This window comes from Eumetopias jubatus, unplaced genomic scaffold, assembly GCF_037043125.1.
Source record: "Eumetopias jubatus isolate StellerSeaLion01/CBP00866 unplaced genomic scaffold, mEumJub1_p1.0 scaffold_7, whole genome shotgun sequence".
NCBI classification, from domain to species: domain Eukaryota; kingdom Metazoa; phylum Chordata; class Mammalia; order Carnivora; family Otariidae; genus Eumetopias; species Eumetopias jubatus.
Window position 1 is genome coordinate 111,139,410 of NW_028274813.1, and position 22,581 is coordinate 111,161,990.

The window sequence follows — 22,581 nt, forward strand, 5'->3', positions numbered from 1 at the left end:
GGTGGTGGCCTCTAGACCAACCCGGCTCTGTCCTGGGCAGGGGGTGAGAGTGGGGGTGGGGGCAGAGGAGCAGGGAAAGGAAAGGCAGTTTCCTGAGGCTTGCTCTGTGACCTCCTCAGAGAAATCATCATAATAACAGCCCCCACCACGTATTATGCTCTGCGTACTGGGCACTGAAATTTTTGATACCCCTTTTCACAGACACGGAAACTGAAGCTCAGAAAGGCTAAATCACTGGCTCAGGGCTGGGCCGTGTGACTGGCCTGAGCGGGAGCAGGGATTTAAATTTGGCTCTGTCTGGGCTCTCTCCACACTCCCTCTGGAGCCGGGGCTTGGTCCAGCGGAGGCCCAGACTCCTCCTTTGGCCTCCTCACCTCACAACCACACTGGGCTTGAGCTGGGAGGACGGCGTCTGGGGACAGCGGAGAGGCCGGCCTGCCAGGGACGGTGAGGCCGAGTCGGGGAAAGGAGGGGAGGCCACCTGAGAGCCTGGAGCCAGGCTCAGGGGCTGGGTCCTCACGCCCTCCCATCCTGCAGGCCCTGCTCCCCAGGAGCCTACAGCTCCTCTTCCGCTCCTCACAGACCTGAAGGAGGCTGTCCACCTTGGGCCCCAGGCCTTCCTGCCTCCCGGCCAGCCTCAAACCCTACACTGGACCCATTCCCCTGTGTGATGGGCACCACCTCTGTGCTGGATGTGTGGGGAGCCCCCTTCCAGGATTTGAGGGTCCTGGGCCCTAAGTGGTTCCTTATCAAGGGTTCAGGTGGGAACCATGAGGGTGGAAAGCTGGAGCCCCAGTGAACACTATATACGTGGAGACTCACACGCACACAGGGGATGCACACAACACCTCCCAGACATAACTTGTGCTCCCAGACACATGCCCAGCAGCTCAAAGAGATTCAAAGTCCTGGGGGACCTGGAGTCCACACCTCCCTTCAAGATTGGGCATTGGATGGCCAGCCCGCTGAGAGCACAGGGCAGAAGAGACCAGAGACACTGGGCAGCTCGGGGGGTGTGGGGGGGCTCCGGGGGCACCTTGGTGACGCTGCCGCTGTGGCTGGTTGATCCCCTGTGGAGACAGTAAAGATTAAGAGGATCATAAGCTGCGTCCAGCACTGCCCTGCGAGAAGTCTCCTAGAGCCAGAGCCACGGCGGTGAGGGGAAGTCGGGGTGGGGAAGTCGGGGCAGCTCTGAGTTCAGACAGACAGACAGACAGACAGGAGGCAGGAGGACAAAGAGGAGAGACTTGGGAGGGAGTGAGGGAGACCACCAGGGCCAGGGAGGGGGAGAAGTAGAAACAGGAGACAGGGGCACCAAGAGAGGGACAGCGGTCAAAAGAGGGAGGCCAAGGCTGGGCCCACTCAGGGCGCCTCCCTCAGCAAGGCAGGTGCAGGCTGCCCTGGGACCCACTAGCACCGGGCCCACTGCCCGAGCATGAGCTCCAACATGGCTACAGCTGGGCCAGCGACTGTGGCTGCCCCCAGGAAGGAGTCCCCGGGCAGGTGGGGCCTAGGAGAGGAGCCCACAGGTAGGGCTTTCCTGGAGGTGGGGTCTGGGCCCTCGGGGAGTGCAGTGCGGACCAGAGGGTCGCAGGGACCATGAAAGGAGCTCCAAGGGCTGTGGGCAAGAGTCAGGGAACAGGCGGGCAAACCCAGAACCCTCGGAACATGGGGGTGGGCAGAGCCAGGATGGGACCCCGAAGGAGAGAGAAACAGCCTTGGGGTGTGGCCGCGGAGCCCCTCAGGGGTGGGGTCCCGGAGGCTTCTGTGGGAGGGCAGAGCCTGAAGCCACCGGCAGAGAGGGAATGGGGGGCGGGCTGGTGGAGGCCGGAGCTAGCCCGGGGAGGGGCGCGGGGTGGGGTGTCCGGACCAGAGGGACTGGCGCTTTAACTGTGGGCGGGGCCGGGGATGGCGGGGAGGGCTCGCTGAGCCGGTGGGAGGGAGGGGTGAGACCCAGCCGGGCCCCTGTCCCCCTCAGGCGCGGGCCCCTCGCTGCAGTGTCGCGTGTGCGGGGACAGCAGCAGCGGGAAGCACTATGGCATCTACGCCTGCAACGGCTGCAGCGGCTTCTTCAAGAGGAGCGTGCGGCGGAGGCTCATCTACCGGTGAGGGGGGCCCGCCTGGGACGGCCCTGCCTCTCCCGCCCCTGAGGGACCCTGGGCGGGGTGTGTCGGGGGAGGACGTTCTCAGGGGCGGAGGGGCTGGGCCAAGCATGTCCCAAACCCACGGTCGAGGGCCTGGGTGGTGGGGCACTGACACCCTGGGCGCCCTCGGCCCGCAGGTGCCAGGTGGGGGCGGGGATGTGCCCGGTGGACAAGGCCCACAGGAACCAGTGCCAGGCCTGCCGGCTGAAGAAGTGCCTGCAGGAGGGCATGAACCAGGACGGTGAGTCGGGGCCCATCCCAGAGACGAGTGACGTTAGAGATGGGGGCCCAGGCCCGGGGGGTGTCCTGACCCTTCCTGCCTCCGCAGCTGTGCAGAATGAGCGCCAGCCGCGGAGCACGGCCCAGCTCCGGCTGGCCAGCGTGGAGTCAGACCCGGAGCCCCGGCTGGAGGCCCTGGGGGCCCCCCTGGCCCCGGCGGGGCCCAGCCCACGGGGCCCCACGCCTGTTTCTGCAGCCAGAGCCCTGGGGCCTGGGGCCCTCACGCCGCCGGGGCACCACCACTTCATGGCCAGCCTTATAACAGCCGAAACATGTGCTAAGCTGGAGCCAGAGGATGGTAAGTGGGAGGCCGGCTGGGGCCCTGAGCAGCCCCTGCCCCGGCCCCAGACTGGGGGCTGATGTCACCACTTCCTCCTCCAACAGCCGACGAGAATATTGATGTCACCAGCGATGATCCGGAGTTTCCCTCATCCCCATACTCCTCCTCATCACCCTGTGGCCTGGACAGCATCCATGAGACATCAGCTCGCCTTCTCTTCATGGCTGTCAAGTGGGCCAAGAACCTGCCCGTGTTCTCCAACCTGCCCTTCCGCGATCAGGTGTGTGTGTCGGGAGATGCACTTGAGTCAGCTGCGTTGGGAGCGCATACAGCCCCTGGGCAGGTGATGCCTGGGGGTGCCCGAAGCTCAGCGATGGTGACGGTTGGGATGCACGTGTCTCTGAGTCAGTGTTGGTCAGGGATCCATGTCTCAGGGATGTGAGCACTGGGGGCGCTCACATCTCTGGGCATAGGTGATAGTGGGCTGTGCACCTCGGGGGTGATGGTGGCTAGGGCCACTCAGGGATTGGAAGGCAGTGCCTGTGGTCCCCTGGGTCTTCTCTCCTCCTGGACAAAACTTCAGGTCCTACAGTCCCTCTGTATGTGACAAGGCTGTCTGCACACCCTGAGTAGTGCAAGTGGGAGACTCTGGGCTCTCTAGGAGCACAGATGCCTCTGACTTCAGGGTTCGAGTTTCCACCTAACCTCTTTACCTGTAGGACTTCCCTCTGAGCTTCTTAAGGGCAAGCAGACCTGTCACGATAAACCCAGGAAGAGAGGCACACTGAGGGTCTGAGCCCTTGGCCAGTGGTTTGGATGGAGCAGCTCAGAGGTCAGGCCGAGTCTGCTGAGCACACTCAACTTGGGACGCTTGTGGGGACTGTCCCTGAGGCTGCCCAACTTCCATGGCTCTAGGCTTTCCTAAATGTTCTAGTTGAGGCTCTGGAGGGAATGCATAGAGCATCTTGGAGCCTAGGCAGCTGAGCCAGATCATACCAAATCCCAGAGCCCTGGGCCCCTGGCTCAATGTCAGGCAGAGGTCAGGAGATGGTCTGGGCGTCCAGGGCCAGTCCTTCCTTTCCTAGGGCCCTGGAGAAGGTGGCAGAGGCTCAGGCTGAGCCAGAGATGTTGGATCTCCACCATCATGCTCGCTCCTTCTTTGAGCACAGGTGATCCTGCTGGAGGAGGCATGGAGTGAACTCTTCCTCCTCGGGGCCATACAGTGGTCTCTGCCTCTGGACACCTGCCCACTGCTGGCCGCACCCGAGGCTCCCGCTGCCGGCAGCTCCCAGGGCCGGTTGGCTCTGGCCAGCACCGAGAGCCGCATCCTGCAGGAAACAATCTCACGGTTCCGAGCGTTGGCGGTGGACCCCACAGAGTTTGCCTGCATGAAGGCCCTGGTCCTCTTCAAACCAGGTGGCTGAGTCTTCGCCCAAGCCTTACGGAAGTGTGGTTGGGGTTAAAGAATGGGAATTCCAGTGATTTCCTTCTGCCTCTCCCTCTGCCTCCACCACCCCACATAGACCCGGGGTGTGCAGGCTTCTTCCCTGGGGAGCAGGAGGAGCGAGGTGCAGGGCTGGACTCACTCCGCCTGAGGGCCCTGGCTGACTGTGGCCGGGGACGGGCAGGGTGGTCTGGGAGAAGAGCTCACTGCCGATGCTTCTCTCCAGAAACTCGGGGCCTGAAGGATCCTGAGCACGTGGAGGCCTTGCAGGACCAGTCCCAAGTGATGCTGAGCCAGCACAGCAAGGCGCACCACCCCAGCCAGCCTGTGAGGTGACCTGAGCACCTGCCTCCCTGCCCATCTGTCCCTTCACCTCTTTACCCTCCCCCTCCCCCCACCTCTTTGACACCATCCTTGGTGTCACTCATTAGATGGCCCAAAGGTCTGATTCAACCAGCACAAATCCAGCATCTCCTGTGTGCCAGGTCCCAGGGGTGGGGACAGAAATGAGCAGAAGACAAAGTTGTTGCCTTCCCAGGATGCCCAGCACAGTGGCCCCACTACAGATGAGAACCACCCCCATCAGATAGTGAGGGTTCGGGTACCTCTATCTCTCGCTATGCATCCACATAGACAGCTAGGGCAGGAGCCTGGTTTGGAAGGCGTAACAGATTGCTGCCAGAGGAAGGTAGGCGATTAAGCTAGAATAGCGTTCTGGGGCCAGCCGGTCCAGGACTTCAAATGCCGGCCAAAGGCCATATGGGATTTGGTAGGCAGAGGGGAGCCACTGCAGGCTTTTGAGCGGGAGGGCGTTGTACACAGAGCTAGAGTGAGTCCAGAGTACATGACCGGGGAGGGAAGCACGCATTGCCATCCTCCAGGGGAGTCCCTGGAGTCCTGCTCTCTGGGAGTGGCTGTAGGGAGAGGACAGTTGCAGAGGCCTCCAGAAGTCAGAATGCATCTGACTTGGCACGTGGATGGATGTAAGGAGCAAGAGAAGAGGTGCTGTTTGGGAGAAGCGGGAGTCAAGAAATAAAAAGGAAAGGCAGAGGAAGAGGTAGTTTTGAGGGACCATGACCAGGTTTGTTGGAGCTCCGGGGAACATCCCATAGGGATGCCCCTGGCTAAGCCACATGCGTGGATGAGAACCCGGCTGTGGCTGGGTTTGGGGGCAGTAGCTCCTGAGAGGCTGAGAGCGTGGCTGGTGGTGACCCACTAAGTTTAATTTCAGATCCACTAGGGGACGAATACCTGCACTTTAAAAAACAATTTCTCTATTTGACTTTCTAGTTACTTCTTCCTGAAACTCCCTAGCTCAGAAAAACGAGAGAGGAAGGAACAAGCCTAAGACGCACAACTTCTCTGTCCCACCCACTTGGCACTTGCAAGAGAAAGAAAGCCCTTGGGTTGAAACAAATAAGTCCTGCAGATAACTGGGAGATGGCAGAAGGCCTCCCACAGACCTCCACGGTGGGAGTTGAGCGTGGAGCTGCCGCACTTTGAAGTGGCCTCCTTGATGTTGGGCAGTGACCTCTGTTGATCCTCCCATCTGTCTTTTGGGGCTTCACCATCTACCTTCTCTGCACTGGGGATCCTTGCCTTGGCAGATGGTTTGTTTGATTGATTGATGGATTGATTGATTTGTTCATTCATTCATTCATTCATTCAGTAGGTTGCACACCCAGCGTGGAGTGCAAGGCGGGGCTTGAACTCACGACCTTGAGATTAAGACCTGAGCTGAGATCAAGAGTCAGATGCTTAACTGACCGAGCCCTTTAAAAAAAAATTTTTTTTTTAATGGTTCTTATTTAAAACTGCAGTTGCTTTTCTTAGGATGAATATCTCTTTTGCCCACAAAAATTATGCTTCCACTCCAGAACACTTTCACTAATGGCTACTCTATCATCCTACTGGACTTACAGAGGGGCATTTATATTCTTATTCAAATATACATAGAATTAATCATAATTATCATAATAATCATATATATGATTAACACATTCTATGTAGCATTAATATAAATAACTTCTCATTTTACAATCTTTGCACATAATAAACAATATTTATTCACTATTTTTATCCCGGTGCCCCCATGACTCATGCTCAGAAGCTGGTAATAAAACTAATGGTGTCCTCTCTCCTGTTCAGGTTTGGGAAGTTGCTCCTGCTTCTCCCATCTTTGAGGTTTATCACTTCCGAACGAGTTGAGCTCCTCTTTTTCCGCAAGACCATAGGGAATACTCCAATGGAGAAGCTCCTTTGTGATATGTTCAAAAACTGAGGGAGGAGGAAGTAAATGGGTCCAACTACTTTAGGAAACAGCCTACGGAAGGCACTCACTTGCCTGCCCTGTGACGCAGTAATCCCACCAGTAGGTATGCGTCCCAAGCAGAAATATCCACCAGAAGATATTATGAAAATAATCACAGCAGCTTTATTCATAATAGCCCCTGACTGTACATCGGCAGTAGGATGAATTAACAAATTATGGTATATTCATTTAATGGAAAACAGCAATCAAGAAGAATCAGCTACCAACACATGTGACAACATGGATGAATTTCGCAGACATAAAAGCAGAACGAAAGAACTTTGCCAGGCACAGCTTCTGCTTATACAAAGTTCATGAGCAGGCAAGACTAACCGGTGGTGGCGGAAGCTGGAATAGTGTTTACCCCTGGGGTAGGGAGGTGGGGTGGTTGGAAAGGGGCCCAGAGGAGCCCTCTGGTGACTAGAAATACTCTTGATGTTGACCTAGGTGGTGGTTTCACAAATTCTCTCATTCATAAAAATTAATTGAGCCGCACACTTAAGATTTGTGCACTTTACTGTATTATGTTAAATCTCAATAAAAAAGTGGAAAAAAAAAATAAAACCAAGAAAACAAATGTGTTAAAGGCTCTCCATTGGAGAACACTGAAGTAATGAGCACAAGCTCTTGTGTTCCATCTGGTTTCCATACCACGGCAAGAGTCCAGGGGCAACACATTCAAGCCCAGCTTCAAAGTCTCCCACCAGAGTCAAAACCCAGCCTCTCTCCAGATGGGGTCCCATCACCCCACAGGCGCTGTCGGTGTTTCTCTTCCTGCCCTTCCTCACCCCTCCATAAACAAAGGTGAGCACATCTGACTTGATGCCAGGCAGCTACAGGCAATTTTTCTAGAAGGGGAGTCTCTTTCACTTCTTAATTCCTTATGGAGAGATGCTCAGAAAAACCTCCTCCTCTGCAAAGACAGACCCAAAAGACCTAGGAAATGATAGTAATGCAAAAAGTGAACTTGTATGCGCCACTTGATGATACACCAGGCAGTGAACTGAGTGCTGAATGGGCATTGATATTCAATCCTCAGATTAGCTCTGGGACAGGGACCAGTCATCCCCAGTGATAAATGAAAAAACTGAGGCTTGGAGAGAACTTAAACCCTGGTGCAACTCTACTTAACTCCACTTAACTCTGGCACTGCCCTCACCGCCCAGAGCTCCCCACCCCTGGAATGACTGAACGATTCTGTTGCATTTCCTGTCCTCCAAGAATAAATGCCTGAAGTCAAGAGGAGGTCATGTGAGAAATCTGTGAAATCCTAGGGGTTTCTTGCTCTTTGGCCTGTGTATGAATTCTCCCAGCTCACAGAGATATCCTGCCTTGATGGAAGGAGGTGGTTCAGGACACTCTGCTCTGGAAATGACAATAGCTAGGCTGGTGCCCAAAAAGGAAAGAGTATGGCAAGTATTGCCCAGCTTGAGCCCTTTCCACTTGAGCACTTAAAACTATTCTTGATCTTCTTTATATATGGATATAGAGAGAGCGGGGATGAGGGGTAGAGGAAGAGGGAGAGAGAGAGTCCTAAGCAGGCTCCACACCCAGTGCAGAGTCTGATGCAGGGCTCAATCCCACAACCCTGAGACCATGACTGGAGCCAAAATCAAGAGTCGGATCCCCAACTGACTGTGCCACCCAGATGCCCCATATTCTTGATCTTCTAAAAACACCAGACTTGCCTGTTATTCAAGCCATCTAATGCCACTATACTATCCAGTTCCCTATCAAAAGTTTCATCCATAAGGTTTAAAGGCCTGCATATAGAAAGCCTGCGCATTATACTATCCAGTTCCCTATCAAAAGTTTCATCCATAAGGTTTAAAGGCCTGCATATAGAAAGCCTGCGCAAAGGCACTGTAGCAAGAAAGAAGGCTGAAATAGGACCAGATAGGCCCTGGACATCTACTCTACAGTCACGCATCTCAGAACATAGCTGTGCAGAGGTGGCCTGTTGAGTTCATGGGCTGGTGTCTGGGATGTGTGAGCACAGCAATTCTACACTGGGAGAGATTGTTTGGGATCTCCAGGAGGAAGTCTTGGAGAAATAGAGGAGATTATATATAAACTGGATTAGCCACTGTCATCCTGGCATCAATACTACCCCCTTCTAAGGTAGGTCCTCACTGCAGAGATGCCAGGAACTACATTTCCCAGGATCCTCTTCCCCCTATGGCTAGCTAATAGAAGGCAGGCAGGCACTCACATGAGCCTTGGAAGGTAAACGATGAAGTCATTCCTCTGGAGGCAGTTGCAGCCTGTGTGGGAAGGTGATTTCAGGCTGCCTTTCGAATTGCAGTAGCTTCCAGGCAAGCTCTTAACTTTGGATCTTTTGGCTGAGATCTGTGTTGGCTTTCTCGACCTTTTCTGTGGGAGATTCTGTGACCTTTGTTTCTTCAGTTCTTCCAGTGTGTATTATTAAACCCCTAATTCCTGTATTTTGTCCCTCTCACCTGAAATACACTGAGTGGCTCTTGTTTTCCTAATACAATACAGAGCTCAGTTGAGCTTAGGATTTATTCAACATTTTGCTGTAAATTGGCCCCAATGAAATTCGAATGGGAAACAGCTTTCATTGCATTTAGGGCCGTTGCTAGGAGAGGGGATACTGTGAAAGCTTTTTTGCCCTCAACGCCAGAAATATCTTTGGTTATGAAGCACACAGAGACTATCTCTGTGGACCTATCTGGGCCTTTCTTTTCAACTGCAGTTTTCAGATTTGTGAGACAGTTTTCCTCTTCCACCCTAAGGGACTATTTGATGGTAGGAAAGGCAGAGAAAGACCCAAAGATGGCAAGAAGCATTGGGAAGGTTTGTTGTAGATTTAGTTACCACAGGGGTACATTTTCAAAATGGCATTTCTAGGTTTCACTTGGCCAATTAAAGAAACTTTAAGAAACAATTCACTATCCTTTTCATTTTGATGTAAATTTGATGGAAAAATGTAAACAATGCAAAAAGAAATGGGAAAATGATCTCAGGATTTTAAAAACTGAATAAATTTCCATTTCACCTTAGACCTAGTTTGGCATTTGGGAACCCCTGATCTCATTCAACCTGCTTGTCCAATATTTAAGCAAGGGTACCTTTTATTAGGTGCTGGGGATCTAAGAGTCAGGAAGATAAGTACATTTCTTGCCTTGGGAAGCTTACATCAAACAGTTGGTTTATTTATTGAGAGAGAGAGAGAGAGAGAGAGAGAGAGAGAGCACAAGCAGGGGGAGTGGCACACAGAGGGAGAGGAAGAAGGAGGCTCCTGAGAGCCAGCCATGGGGCTCCATCCCAGGACCCTGGGATCATGACCTGAGCCAGAGGCAGATGCTCAACCAAGTCACCCAGGCGCCCCTCAGTTTTTTGATGCCACACATACTGGGCACTGTTGAGAACAAGAGACATCTAACCCAGTTCAAGGGGGAAGAGGAAATTTCCAGTAAACTGCCTTTTACACTGAGACCTGAGAGTCCGTAGGAGTTAGAGAGAAGTAAACCTGAGGAAGAGAACTCATCTCCAGATGGGAAAACTGACACCCAGAAAGGGCTCATGACTTTCCCAAAGTCACACAGCATAGTGGCAAAACAAAAATGACAACCTAGGCATGAATTCCTGGGCCCCTACTAGCAGATGTTGCTACTTCTTCATAGTCTTTTTGGTGAGGATGCTAACTGTAGACTTACCGTCTTCACTGTCCACCTAGCTCTAGGCTGATTAAAGGAAGTCTTTACAGGAAGCAGCTAGCATCTCTTACAGAAAAAGATTATCTTGAATCTCACCTTCACTTGAATTCCGCAGAGTTCCAATAATTACTGCTTCTGCACTTTGTTACTTTGGGGCTCAGTCCTTTCCTTAAACAAAGATCAGCTTAACAAACCAAAATCATTGCTGTTTCTTGGAGTGGGACTGGAGTGAGCTGGGGTGGGAGCCAGGATGGTCAGAAAACAAACCACACGTATTGCTGCTTCTGGAAGCTTTGTTCTTTAATGAGCCATGGAGTGATCTGTTCATCAAGCTGCTTTTGTGTAGCTATACAGTGCATATTCTGAGCGACACAAACTGCACTTTATACAGATGATGTCTTGCTCCTCCCGATCCAAAAAAAACCAACCCAAAAGGAAATTACAAAGTGCCTGTTGATTGCATCAGGAATGTAATCAGTTCCGTGGGTGAGATAAATCATTCTTTTTATAGAATTATTCTGTTAAACAGTAAAATGATATATTTCACAGGATACGTCCTTTTACAATACATAGTCTTTTAAAAAATTTACACTCGGCATACTTATAAATTACTTTAAATCCATTAAAATAATATAATACTAATCTGTAATCCACACCTTTCCCCTAGTAAATACAATTACTTGGTTCAAAAGGTGCAACTTTTAATGTGACCTAAGAGGGCTGATAAATAGGTGTTAATTATAAATGAATAGCAAGGTGATTAGGCCCGTTCGTGTGGCTTTTTTGAAGAACAGTTTTAACCAAGAGACCAACAAGACCTAATAGATCCATCTCCACAATCATCATTTTGCTGTTACCTTTTAACACCAAATCAAATGTGGGAGTGTTTCCAGAGAAAAGTGGTTAAAAGTAAGTGAGGGGCACAGAAAGACTGAGGATGCCCTCAGATACCAAGGACTTTTACTACCAAGGCTAGCATGGTGCCACTGGGGGACAGTGCTGGGGAACTGTCACAAAATTATGGATAGGCATGACGCATTTGTCAACACAGAATGATGCATGCCCCATGCCTAGCTCCCCCACCAAGGGAGAAAAAAGAGGAGAGGAGGATGAGGAAAGCCATCTGGACTAGATTTCTTTTTAAAATTAAAACTCTCTTAGCTTTGAACACATCCTGAGAATTTCTCCTCTAGTTTACCAAAGTGCTTGTGAAAGGTACACATTCGTTATAGTTAAAAAAAAAAAAAAAAAAAGGAAAACCATGGCCCACAGTCACTGAAGTGGACCTGCAGAACCTTGCTGGACCTCCTCTTTTCAGCATGCTTCTAGGACCCCCTTTCTTCTCTGTCTTTGACAGTGAAAACAATCCTACTGTCAAGGAACACAGAAGTCTCCACTAACCTCCCAGCAGCAGGGTAAGAGCTGCAGCTGGTTTCCAAAGCATGAGAAGGTAGGGGCTCTGGTATCCCATCCCCTGACTTCGGGTCCCTCTGTCTCTTCAAGGCCCATACTGGGAACTCTGTATCTCCCTTTGTATTTCCAGAAGCCTAGAGGGGCAAAGGAATTAAAATGGCAGGAAGTGCATTACAAACTAAGTATGTCACCTCCCTGATTCTTGCTGTTAAACAAATTTGCTTCACTTAATGATACACAATGTAACCTTAAAATTATACTACTCTGCTTCTACTACATTTTCCACGATAAGGGACAGTTGGCTTTAATGTGGAGAAGTGAAAATCCAGGCTTTGGTTGGGGCTGGGAATGTGTGATATGAACAGAATTCCTCTGTATTTTGGAGTATGGGCTCCAAATGTGGGGCTGCACATTGCGGCCACACGGGGTTTTGTCTGTGGCATCTGAGATCAAAGAAAAGCAAAGGAGAAGCGATGGGTGGCACAACTGTGACACATATGAAGGTTAAACACCTTTGTTATAAGTGATTATAACACAGCATCACTTTGTGGTAACATAACTTTAACCACGGAGAGGATCAGTTAAGACCGGATGGAAGGAGATACAGCACTTGGTTCTGACAGTTTCTAAGAGTTATGGCTTCATCTCTTTATCAGGCCAACAGTACTTGTTATCCTATGAGAAGAAAAGCTTTCTTTCCTTCAGAGGGAGGGTCCCACACTTGCTCTCCATTCTTACGATTGTGTGGATCTCTCCCCAACCCCCACCCCCCCCTTTCTGGCAGTTTGTTAAATGACTAGAAATCCACAAATCTAGCAACCAAAAAACAAGTATTTTTTATTTAATTTTATCCAAATTCAGGTTTCAGGTCCCTGAGAAATATAAAGTCTCTTAACATCCATCGCCTAGTTCCTATAAAGTGACCTATATATTTTTTTTTTCAACTGCCAAAAACTTATTTTGCAAACGAACAAAATCTGAAAAAATTTAGAAGGGAGAACATATGCCAAGATGTGTTCTCCAGGCCACTCCTCGGGGCCAAAGGAAATTATCCAACAAGGGTCCTCTCTTTTTCGTACGGTATTTAACCAATGTTCTGGAGCAAGTAGAGAGTAGCAGTCAATGCCTAGCAGGACACTACTTCCCCAGGAATACTGAAACAGCCTGCACAGCCCCGCTTGGGGCCCCAGGGCCCCAGAAGTCCCAAGGGGCCCCAGAAGTCCCACTTGGACCCGACCATGCTGAGGGGTTGGGTTTTCCTCTAGGAGATTCTCCGAAGTTCCAATTTTCAAAAGGCTTTACATTTATTACTCCTCAGCATGAACAAGGTGGCAGGTGTTTGCGGGACATAAAATCTAACACTTACTCACAACCATCATCATTCTGGAGATTTAAAAAGATTCCTATCCCTAGCTCATTTCTGAAACCAAACCAGGAAGAGGTTAAGACTCCTGCTACCATTAGCTGCCACTCAGAATGTTGTTCTAAGCCTGACCTCTGGGGCTTGACAATAACCACCGAGGCAGTGACGTGAGGTTCAGTGTTGTGTAACAGGAGAGAATCTGCCTTAACAAAAGTTTTAATATTTCTACAACTTCAAATGGAAGAAGTATGAAAAGAAAGAATAACCAAAATTCGGGTTACAGATGGTAAAGGCTCTTTTTCAGAACAGTGCACGTGGTAGTTAGACAAGATGCATTTAGTAACTTTAAAAATAAACACTTTCACATACTTATCTCAAGAAAGAGTATCATGTTTCATTTTCCATATATTATAAATAGCAAAAACAGATTTCTAATCCCACAAATGCTAAGAAGCTTAAAATGCTATTATAGCTCAGGTGTATGGAGACACCCAGTGGTGAAAAAGATGGTCTGATTTTTCCCTCAACCTAGGGACAGTGGCTCTCACCCCTATCCAATGGCCCCTAATCTGTGGAAAGAAATTCCACAAGGAGGAGGAGGGAAGCATAAGGTTAAAAAGAAATATGCATACTATACATATATATTTACAATAAACTTCAGTAACCAGAATATTAACAAAAACTGCTTCAAGTAGTCCTTATTTTTTCATCTATTTAATACTGATGGTCTGAGGAAAAGAAAATAATAGTTAGATGGTTATATTAAAAACCTTTTTATTTTTTTGGCAGCTTTCTGTTAACACTTATTCATGCAGTGTTGTGTATGAATGTTTTGGGAGAAGTGATTAGATGGTCACATTACTTGTCTGAATTTGTGGTGGAAGATGAACAGGTTCATATGCGATCTTCAGTTTAATCTATACAAAGAAGAAAGCCTGGGTGGATTAGGATGAGACCCTCATGTTTAGGGATCACCATGTCTCTGAGACACTTAAAAAAAAAATTAGAGGAACCTAATCCTAGGACCAGGAAGTATGAGAACAGCAGGGCAACTGAAACTTCAGCCCATGCAATATATTTGGCAGGAACTAACCAGGAATGAAACCAGCATTATTATGACACTGAACATCATCAAAAAACAAAACACGTACTCTCTTCTTCATCATGTAACCAGATGTCTGAGACATGCTCTGATGGCTTCATGGAAACAATTACTTTTTTACTTTCCCCAGAATATAACATGGAGTATTTCTCAAAAATCTTAAAATAGAGGGCTTAGGCTTTTTGTTTACAAATCCTTGGAAAAAAATTATATTCTACCCCAGCTCCTAACTATCCCAAAATAAACCCAAAGGCTTTTGCTTTCACGGTTAAGAAAGATTTATATGTTTTCTTCAAATGTCAAAAATCAGTGGTTCCCTCAGGCCCACCATGTCCCCCCGCCAGTTCAACACCCACCTCTGGGAAGGAAAAGTGAGTGGAGGAGAGGCAAGTAGGAAGACCGCCAACCTGACCCAAATCCTCTGGCCCCAGGCGGCTCCACTTAGTGAACTCTCCAGGCAAATACAGCAGCCAAGGCACAGCCGGCACCATCCCCAGCAGGCTTCAAAGAGGCCTTTCTGCTTCTGCCGGAGGCCCAGGAAATTAGCACCCAAGTCCTCAGTTGTATGCGTGGGCAAGAGGCAGGACCACAGTTAGGATGGACTCCTGTAGACAAGGGGATGAGAAGAGGCCCCGAAGATGAGATGCGTTTACCACTCTGTAGCCATGAAGGGGCACCCAGCTGCCAGTTCAGACCATAAACTCATTGTTTCCAAAGAGAGCTAGCTGTTGGGTGGAGCTGGAGTCTGGGTCTGCAGTTTTCCTGCGGCCAGACACAACTGTCCCCTCTGGGGTCTCTTTGGTTTTCTGAGGTGAGTTTTTCACATTCTTTAATTTTTGTTTGCCCTTTTCAGGGTTGAAGGTTCCTCTGCTGATGAACTGAGGCCTGTCTTCCAGGGATTTGGTCTGGCCCAATGGCCCTTCCATTCCCAGGGCCTCCCCAGCTGAGGCAGCTCGGTAGAATGGAGATTTAGAATAAATCTGAAATCGTTTTCTGGTCCCATGAGAAGATGCAGTGTTAGACGAACATAAAGGAGAGGCTGAAGAGTCCACCGAATCCAAAGAGTCTTGCTGCTTTTTTAGCTGCTTTCGTAGCTTGCTTGAAGGTTCAGGTTTGCCAGACGCCTTCAGGGAGCTCAGGGCTAAGCTTCTCTCTAAAGCAAAAGGAGAAATCAAAGCTCTAAGTGACAATTTCCTCTAAAGCAAATCATCCCAAAAGAATAGGTTTCACCACTTCCGTGTGGTGGGTGGGCTGAGGTCTGAAGGGTCCAGGCTGACCTACTTTGTCCACAGTCATAACCTGAGAAGTTATCCATTTCTACACGTATCATTTAAGAATCAACCCCAAGAAGTCTGGAGTTTGACTACACCATTAGGAGAGGTCTACAACCGTCACTGTCATTTAAAATACTGCCAGGATATGTAGTAATTCTAAGTCTCCCTGAGCCATGCCAGGTAGTTAAATATCTCCTTTGGTATAAGCCCATCTCTCAGCAGGGCACAACTCCTACTAACCACCCTTAGAACATGGATCATGGGTCAGTAAGACAACATGTGTTGTGATTATTGGGTTTTCTCTGTGGTAAACAGAAGAGAAAACATTAAATTGACAAAAAAACTCCATTACATTAAATGTTTGGTTTGATGAACAATATGTAATGGAAGCTTCACAAAGATCAGTATATTTGAACTCCTTAGGACTTTGTCACCTTCTCACATAAGATCAGGCATTCTTGAAAGGGATTTTGTCTTAGCTTGGGAATCCTTATTCCTCCCTTGCAAAACAAACCTGGAGTCTCTGATCTAATATGTTCATTTACCTGATTTCTCAGAGATGGCACCTTCAGACTCAATATTCAAATTTTCTGAGCTATCAGCAGTCCCAATGGAGGCCTCAGACTCAAGCGTTTCATCATCAGAAGCACGGGGTTCCAGTACAAGCATCTCAAACGTTAGCTCCTCCCTGTAGGATATAAACAAGAAATACACTAGTGTTTGATAAGAAGAGGAAGGAAGACAACAGGAAAAAAAGACCTATGATGAAAGAAATTTAAGTAGCAAAATAGTCACATTTCCTACTGTTCCCATCCAAGGTGGTCATGAAGACTGGTAAGCCCCAGATGATGAAGGCTACAAACACAAAGCCTGGGACCTATAATAGAGCAAAAAGTGAGGTGGGAAAAAATGCTGCCGCTGTAAGGTATTTTGGTAAGATGAACCCTGGGCTGATAACCAGGAGATCAGGGTTCTAAACTCACTCTAAACTCATACATAATGCATTGGGAAACTACTTTCGTCTCCCTGGACCTCAGCTTTCTCATCCACAAAACAAAGAGATGACATGAGATAATCTCTAAGATTCCTTCCAGCTCTTTAACTATCTTCCATGAACTGGCATTAACTGGCTACAAGATGATATCCTTTACCTTAACCACAGAGAGACCTCTGATGAAGTAAAACATCACTGATCTTTTTGTCCTTTGCCTCTTATGCCACCTCCACTCACACTCTCTACTCCTCTTCATCAGGCACCCACCTACCTCTCAGTTGTGCCCCCTTGTTCTCTCAAGTTTTGGTACTTGGTTCCTAATCTTGCTTTCTTGCTACTACCTGATGTCAACCTGGTCTGTCAATAAACATCTTTGTAAAAGCTCACTTCAGTATTTTCACACCGAAGTGTCCTTGTGTCTGCTACTTCTAACAACCTTTCCTTCATGTTATGTGGGCAACCTTCTCCAATGGGCAGATCTCAGAGTTTGTCACTACCTGGAAATATACCAGCTCTAAGTCCCAAACCGTCCACAACCTCCTTACCAAATCTCCTCTTTCAGAGCCTCTTAGCTTTGCTTCCACTCTACCTAGCTCAAACTATTCATCCTTCTATACCTCCAATACCATTTTCATCAAAGCTGAGTGAGGTCCTCTTTTCAAATCAGATAGCTAGCCCCTGGTCAATGTGCACCACTTCTGCCTAATCATGTTCTGCACAGCTGAGCCTCAGCTGCTTTTTTAGCTTACCAAAATTCTAGAATCAATCCTGACACGCAAAAAGTTACTTTAACAGACTCATATGTCCCCTAATGCATCAAGCTCTCAGACCTCAGATCCTGGAACTCAGAAACAAAAATCCCCTTAAAACTTTAAAGGGTCTTTATTGTCAATAAGAACCGGTACACAGTACCCTCAAAAAGAACCATAGCGTGTCCGTATTATCCCCAAGATATAGTGTTATTGTTACCTACCCTTGCTCCAGTGATGGTAGAGGGCACAGAGTTGACTATCTCTCTCCTAAATTGCAACCAATTTCCCTAACTAGTATCCCAGCACCCACTAGAGTTGCTGCCTTACCCTGACCATCCAGTTGGTGGCCCCATGGCTATACTGATCTTCAGATAATAGCCTTCTTTAGGGAGTTCTTCTTTTTTTAAGATTTTATTTATTTATTTGTCAGAGAGCGAGAGTGAGCACAAGCAGGGAGGGCAGCAGGCAGAGGGAGAAGCAGGCTCCCCGCCCAGCAAGGAGCCCAATGCAGGACTCGATCCCAGGACCCTGGGATCATGACCTGAGCTGAAGGCAGATGCTTAACTGACTGAGTTACCCAGGTGTCCCACTTCAGGGAGTTCTGAATAATACCCATTCTTGAAAGGGACTCTGTCTTAGCCTAGGAATCCTCACTCCTCCTTTTAAAGACCAATCTGTTCATTGTAACTGATCTCAGACCTGTTAGGAATCCAGGCTAAGACTGACACACCTTATCCCAGCCAGCCTTCTCCAGCACTGTCACTGAAGAAGCTTCAGGTCTCCCTGCTCATGGAGCTTCCTTCGCTAAGGTGACAACTCTTCACTCTCTTACCCGAGTCCAGGCAACATGTCTTTGTCATCTTTGCATCCCCTGTATTACCTGATACAGTGCTTGACACATAGGGGATATTTAAATAAGGAAAAATCAAGAGAGCAGAGAATGAAGAAAATGAAAGCAGGTAATAACTAGTCGCTCCCTTTCCTCCTGGAAACTCACTTCTCTTTCTGTAGGTTCTCAATCTGCTCAGTCAGTACTCTCTCCTCTTGCTGCATAGCTGCTTGCTGTTGTTCTGTGATGTCAGTCTCCACAGCTGCTTCACTAGTCAAGGTCTCTTCTGGGACGTCAGACATGGAGGGCAACCGAACTACAACAGGAGAGGATGGACTTGGATAGTTTCCTCGACGAAGTCGCCCCTTTCCCTGCAAAGAAAAATATGTGTTAGCAAGTAAAGTGAGTGACTGCATTAGTTGTTATGTGGCCCATTCAGGATAGCAAGTGTACTTCCATCACACCAGGTGAATGGTAGGAATAAATGGTAACTTTTGGCAAGGCCTCAGACATTTACAAGATACTGTCCATCAAACACATTTAGATTAACTATTTCTTGCAAGAGCACTAGAAAACGGATACTTTGGTGGGTGGGACTGTAGGAACACATGCACTGAGAGGAGATTCTTCATTTAATCTAAGCTTTGTCCACTCCAAATTAAGTATCCACACATGGCTATTTAAATTTAAATTAGTTAAAATTAAATAAAAGTAAAATTTTAGTTCTGTATTCATACTAGTCATATTTCAAGTGCTCAATAGCCACAGGTAGCTAGCTAGTGGCTACCATACTGAACAGTGCAAGATAGAGAACATTTCCATCATCCTACAAAGTTCTAACGGACAACACTTGGAATGCACAATCTCTCTAGGAAGACTAAAGAAACACGTCCTGAAAAGTCAGTTTCATAAAAAAAAAAAGTCATTTATATATCACAAGATGCTAGTGAGAGAGATTCTGAGATCACCTTAAGGAATTTCCTTCTTGAGATAAGAGGGGGAAAAAAATCTCATTGCTTTTAATTTGGTTACCTTGTATGTGACTTTAGCTTCTGATAATACCAGACTAGGTATTTCAGATTAAACCTCCTGCTGAGAGCAATTGGACCAAACATAAAATATTCCTGAAGGCACCAGAGAGCTAGTTAACAAGGCAAACCAAAGAGAGGCTAGTTCAGCATTCACGGCTAATCTAAATTTAAGAAGAGATGGCTGAGAATCTGAGCAGAGCTTCTGACAGACTACAGCAGGGGTTAGCAAACTATGGCCCTGCGCCAAATCTGGCCTTGTGCCTGATTTTGTAAATAAACCTTTACTGAAATAGATTCATGCTCATTAATTCACACATTGTCTAGGCTCTTCCAAAGAACAATGGCAGCATTGATTGTTGCATCGAAGACTGTATGGTACACAAAGCCTAAAGTACTTGCTCTCTGGTCCTTTACAGAAAAAGTTTGCCAATCCCTGGGGTAGAAATAAAACACACAAGGGTATGGACTGCTGGTAAAACCTCCATGCCTGACACAGGGATCCCCAAGGTTTGCATCCTAAACATAAGAGTAAACTGAAACAAACGTCCTTGTGGACGCTGTAGCCTAGCTTCGAGCCATTTGAAAGGTCCAGAAAACTGTAATTCCTAAAACTGGATTAAAGTAACTCCAGATTGCTAGTGCCCTAGAACCTGACAGAAACAATGAAAAGACGCCTTAGAGTAAAATCATATCCTCTCAGGCTTCCAAATACTTTTACAAATAGTTTTTCAAATACTATATATGACACATAATCAAAGGTAACCAAGCACAAAAAGAGACAAGACAATGTAAATGAAAACTAGTGAAAACAACAAAACCCAGAAACCCTCAGTGACTCCAGATATTGTGGCTATCAGACAGACTTAAAATAACCATGCTGAAGGAGATAGAAAGATTTGAAATACTGGAAGTTAAGTCAGAAGAAAATACAAAGAATCAAGCAGAGAAAACAAAATTTTTCCTGAAAAATTTCAGAAAAGAAGGTAAAAAGTTAGAGAGAACACAATAAAAAGATCTGCCATATGTAAAAAGAATACCAGAAGAGGCGAGAGATCCTGTAGAATACTGAGGAGATAATGACAGAGCATTTTTCAAAACCAATTAAATATATCAACCTACTGACCGAAGAAAGCCTTCAAACGCTAAGGAAGATAAATAAAAAGAAGTCCATACATAGACCAATTGCTAAAAATTAAAGACAAGAGATAATCTTAAGATTTATTTATGACAGACAGAGAGCGTGAGAGGGTGAGCAGGGTGGGGAGGAGCAGAGCGAGAGGGACAAGCCGACTCCATGATGAGCACGGAGCCTGATACAGGGATTGATCTCACAACCCTGAGAGATCATGACCTGAGCTGAAATCAAGAGTCAGAAAAAAAGTATACCTGCAACAAGGACACAAAGTTAATATTCAGAAATCAGTTAAATTTCTATATACTAATAATGAAGTAGCAGAAAGAGAAATTAAGAAAACAATTCCATTTTCAATAGCACCTAAAAGAATAAAGTCCCTGGGAATAAACAATCAAAGAGGTGAAAGACCTTTACTCTAAAAACTACATAACAGTGATGAAAGAAACTGAAGATGACACAAACAAGTGGAAAATACATTCCATGCTCATGGATTGGAAGAATTAATATTGCTAAATGTCCATACCACCCAAAGTAATCTACAGATTCAATGCAATCTCTCAAAATAGCAATAGCATTTTTCACAGAACTAAAACAAATACTAAAATTCCTAGGGAATCATAAAAGACCCTGATTAGCCAAAGCTATCTAGAGAAAGAAGAACAAAACTGGACGTATCACAATTCCAGATTTCAAGATACTACAAAGCTGTAGTAATAAAAAACAGTATGGTACTTGCACAAAAACAGACACATAGATTAATGGAACATAACAGAGTCCAGAAACAGACCCTTGCTCATATGGTCAATTAATTTACAACAAAGGAAGCAAAAATATACAACAGGGAAAAGCCTGTCTCTTCAACAAACAGTGCTGGGATAACTGGACAGTTACATGCAAAAGAATGAACTGGACCACTTTCTCACACCAGACACAAAAATAAACTCAAAATGGATTAAAAACCTAAATCATAAAACTCCTAGAAGAGAACATAGGCAACTCATAAAACTCCTAGAAGAGAACATAGGCAATAATTTCATAAATTATAAAACTCCTAGAAGAGAACATAGGCAATAATTTCTCTGACATCAGCACAGTAACATTTTTCTAGATATGTCTCCTAAGGTAAGGGAAACAAAAGCAAAAATAAACACTAGAACTACATCAAAATAAAAAGCCTTTGCACAGTAAAGGAAGCCAGCAACAAAACAAAAAGGCAACCTACTGAATGTGAGAAGATATTTTCAAATTATATATCCAATAAGGGGTTAATATCCAAAGTATATAAGGAACTTACACAACTCAAAACCAAAAAAACTACAAATAATCCAATTTAAAAATGGGCAGAGGACCTGAATGGACATTTTTCCAAAGAAGACATACAGATAGCCTACAGACATGTGAAAAGATGCTCAACATCACTCATCATCAGGGAAATGCAAATCAAAACTACAATGAGATATCATCTTGCATCTGTCAGAATGGCTAGAATCAGAAAGACAAGAAATAACAAATATTGGCAAGGTTATGGAGAAAAAGGAACTTTCTTACACCAATGGTGGGAACATAAATTGGTACAGCCACTTTAGAAAACAGGGAGGGTGCCTGGGTGGCTCAGTCGGTTAAGCGACTGCCTTTGGCTCAGGTCATGATCCTCGAGTCCCGGGATTGAGTCCAACATCAGGCTCCCCGCTCAGCAGGGAGTCTGCTTCTCCCTCCGACTCTCCCCCCTCTCATGTGCTCTCTCTCTCTCATTCTCGCTCTCTCAAATAAATAAATAAAAATCTTAAAAAAAAAAACAAACAGTAGGGAGGTTCCTCAAAAACCTAAAAGTAGGACAACCAGGCGCCTGGGTGGCTCAGTTGGTTAAGCGACTGCCTTCGGCTCAGGTCATGATCCTGGAGTCCCGGGATCGAGTCCCGCATCAGGCTCCCTGCTCAGCAAGGAACCTGCTTCTCCCTCTGGCCCTCCCCCCTCTCATGTGCTCTCTCTCTCTCTCTCTCTCATTCTCACTCTCTCAAAATAAATAAATAAATCTTTAAGAAAAAAAGGTAGGACAACCATATGATCCAGTAATTCCACTACTGGATATTCACTCAAAGAAAATGAAAACACTAATTTGAAAAGATATATGCACCCCCATGTTTATTGCAGCATTAATTTACAACAGCCAAATTATGTAAGCAGCCCAAGTGTCCACTGATTGATAAATGGATAAAGAAGTAATGGAATATTATTCAGTCATAAAAAAGGATGAGATCTTGCCATTTGTGGCAACATGGGTGGAACCAGAGGGAAAAAGTCAGATAAAGACAAATTCAAGATTTCACTTATATGTGGAACCTAAAAAACAAAGCAAATGAATAAACGAAAAGCAGAATCAGATCTATAAATGTAGAGAACAAACTGATGGCTGCCAGAGGGAAGGGGGCAGAGAGATGAGTTAAGGGAAGCAGGAGATCCAGGCTTCCAGTTATGGAATGTGTAAGTCATGGGGATGGAAGGTACAGCACAGGGAATCTAGTCAGTGGTACTATAACTACCTGTAATAGC

At 46.8% G+C, this 22,581-nt stretch overlaps 2 protein-coding genes across 7 annotated transcripts in view; one reads left to right on the forward strand and one right to left on the reverse strand.

The window, feature by feature from the left end:
* The first annotated feature begins 1,435 nt into the window (after positions 1 to 1,435).
* On the forward strand, positions 1,436 to 6,428 carry NR2E3 (nuclear receptor subfamily 2 group E member 3). The gene is made up of 8 exons (XM_028099937.1): positions 1,436 to 1,529; positions 1,979 to 2,105; positions 2,282 to 2,385; positions 2,473 to 2,721; positions 2,808 to 2,983; positions 3,873 to 4,119; positions 4,374 to 4,479; positions 6,296 to 6,428. Exons 1-8 carry the CDS (start codon positions 1,436 to 1,438, stop codon positions 6,426 to 6,428), a joined length of 1,236 nt encoding a protein of 411 aa, XP_027955738.1.
* Positions 6,429 to 10,413: 3,985 nt separating this feature from the next.
* The window catches only part of MYO9A (myosin IXA), a 291,397-nt gene continuing 279,229 nt past the window's right edge, over positions 10,414 to 22,581 (reverse strand). For all 6 annotated transcript variants that reach the window (XM_028100036.1, XM_088024883.1, XM_028100037.1 and 3 more), the window contains 3 exons: positions 18,034 to 18,236; positions 15,836 to 15,978; positions 10,414 to 15,169 (listed from right to left, as the gene is read on the reverse strand). In XM_028100036.1, coding sequence (XP_027955837.1) covers positions 14,706 to 15,169; positions 15,836 to 15,978; positions 18,034 to 18,236 — 810 coding nt within the window. In that variant the 3' untranslated portion in view covers positions 10,414 to 14,705. The remainder of the gene's footprint in view (positions 15,170 to 15,835; positions 15,979 to 18,033; positions 18,237 to 22,581) is intronic.